Below are 1,037 nucleotides of genomic sequence, written 5' to 3' on the forward strand. Positions count from 1 at the left end.
GTAATAGTATTTAATCATTCAAATACTATATATAAATGCAAGAAAGGAGATAGAGTTGCACAACTTATTATTGAAAAAATAAAACAATGTAAAATCGAAGAAGTGAAAGAAATAAGTGAAACAATAAGAGGAGAGAAAGGATTTGGATCAACAGGTAAATGAATAATTTTTTGATCTTTTTAATTTCATTTAAAAATACAGTATGGAAAATAAAATAATCATTAGTGGAGGAATTGGGACAGGTAAAACAACAATAATAAAAGCATTAGCAAAATACTTTAATCCAGATGAAGTAGGAATAATAGAAGAACATGTCCGATGGGATGAAATAAATAAAGTACTACAAACAACAAGTAAAGAAAATTCAAATAAAAAGAAACATCTCATTGAAATACTTAAAGAATATTTAAATGATTATGAAGAACAAATAGAAAAGAAACAAAATAAAAGAATACTCCTTATTGAAAGACAACCAATTGAATTAATTGATACATTCTGGGATCCAGAAGAAACAGATGATTTATTAAATACTCAAGAAATCAAAATATTAAAAGAACAAGCAAATAAAATAATTACTAAATATATAATAAAATATGAAGAAGAAGTAGAAGGAATAATGAGAACAAATGAATTATTAACACCAAAAGCATTAGCATCAGAACTATTTTCTAAATGGGTAACAAGAAACTCTCGTTTATCACGTTCATCAATTTATCTAATTTTTCTTGGTGTTAATGATAAAATAATAACTAAAAGAATGAGCACTCATCCATTAAAACCAGAGATACGGTATGATATGAATAATTTATATCTTGAAATATATTCTGCTAATTATCTAAAATATTATAAAGAATTGAATTAATTTTAATTTTAATCTGTTCCTGTTTTTTCTTTAACAAAATATTTGTTATTACAAATATATTCACAACCTCCTTGAACAGTACATCTCCAGAAACAATCTTGACATACAAGCATAATTGGACATCTATCATTTATATCTTCTGTCCATGGATTTTTCAAATAAGGGATGAAGTTGT

At 24.9% G+C, this 1,037-nt stretch overlaps 1 protein-coding gene across 1 annotated transcript; it reads left to right on the forward strand.

Annotated features, from left to right (window-relative positions):
• Positions 1–202: 202 nt before the first annotated feature.
• EHI_070910 (uncharacterized protein) lies at positions 203–862 on the forward strand (the record flags this gene model as incomplete). Its single annotated transcript, XM_643864.1, has 1 exon — positions 203–862. The coding sequence occupies one exon, from the start codon at positions 203–205 to the stop codon at positions 860–862; it is 660 nt and encodes a 219-aa protein (XP_648956.1).
• Between the last annotated feature and the right edge of the window lie 175 nt (positions 863–1,037).

This window comes from Entamoeba histolytica, genomic scaffold (assembly GCF_000208925.1).
Source record: "Entamoeba histolytica HM-1:IMSS scf_1104750517359 genomic scaffold, whole genome shotgun sequence".
Lineage (NCBI taxonomy): Eukaryota > Evosea > Mastigamoebida > Endamoebidae > Entamoeba > Entamoeba histolytica.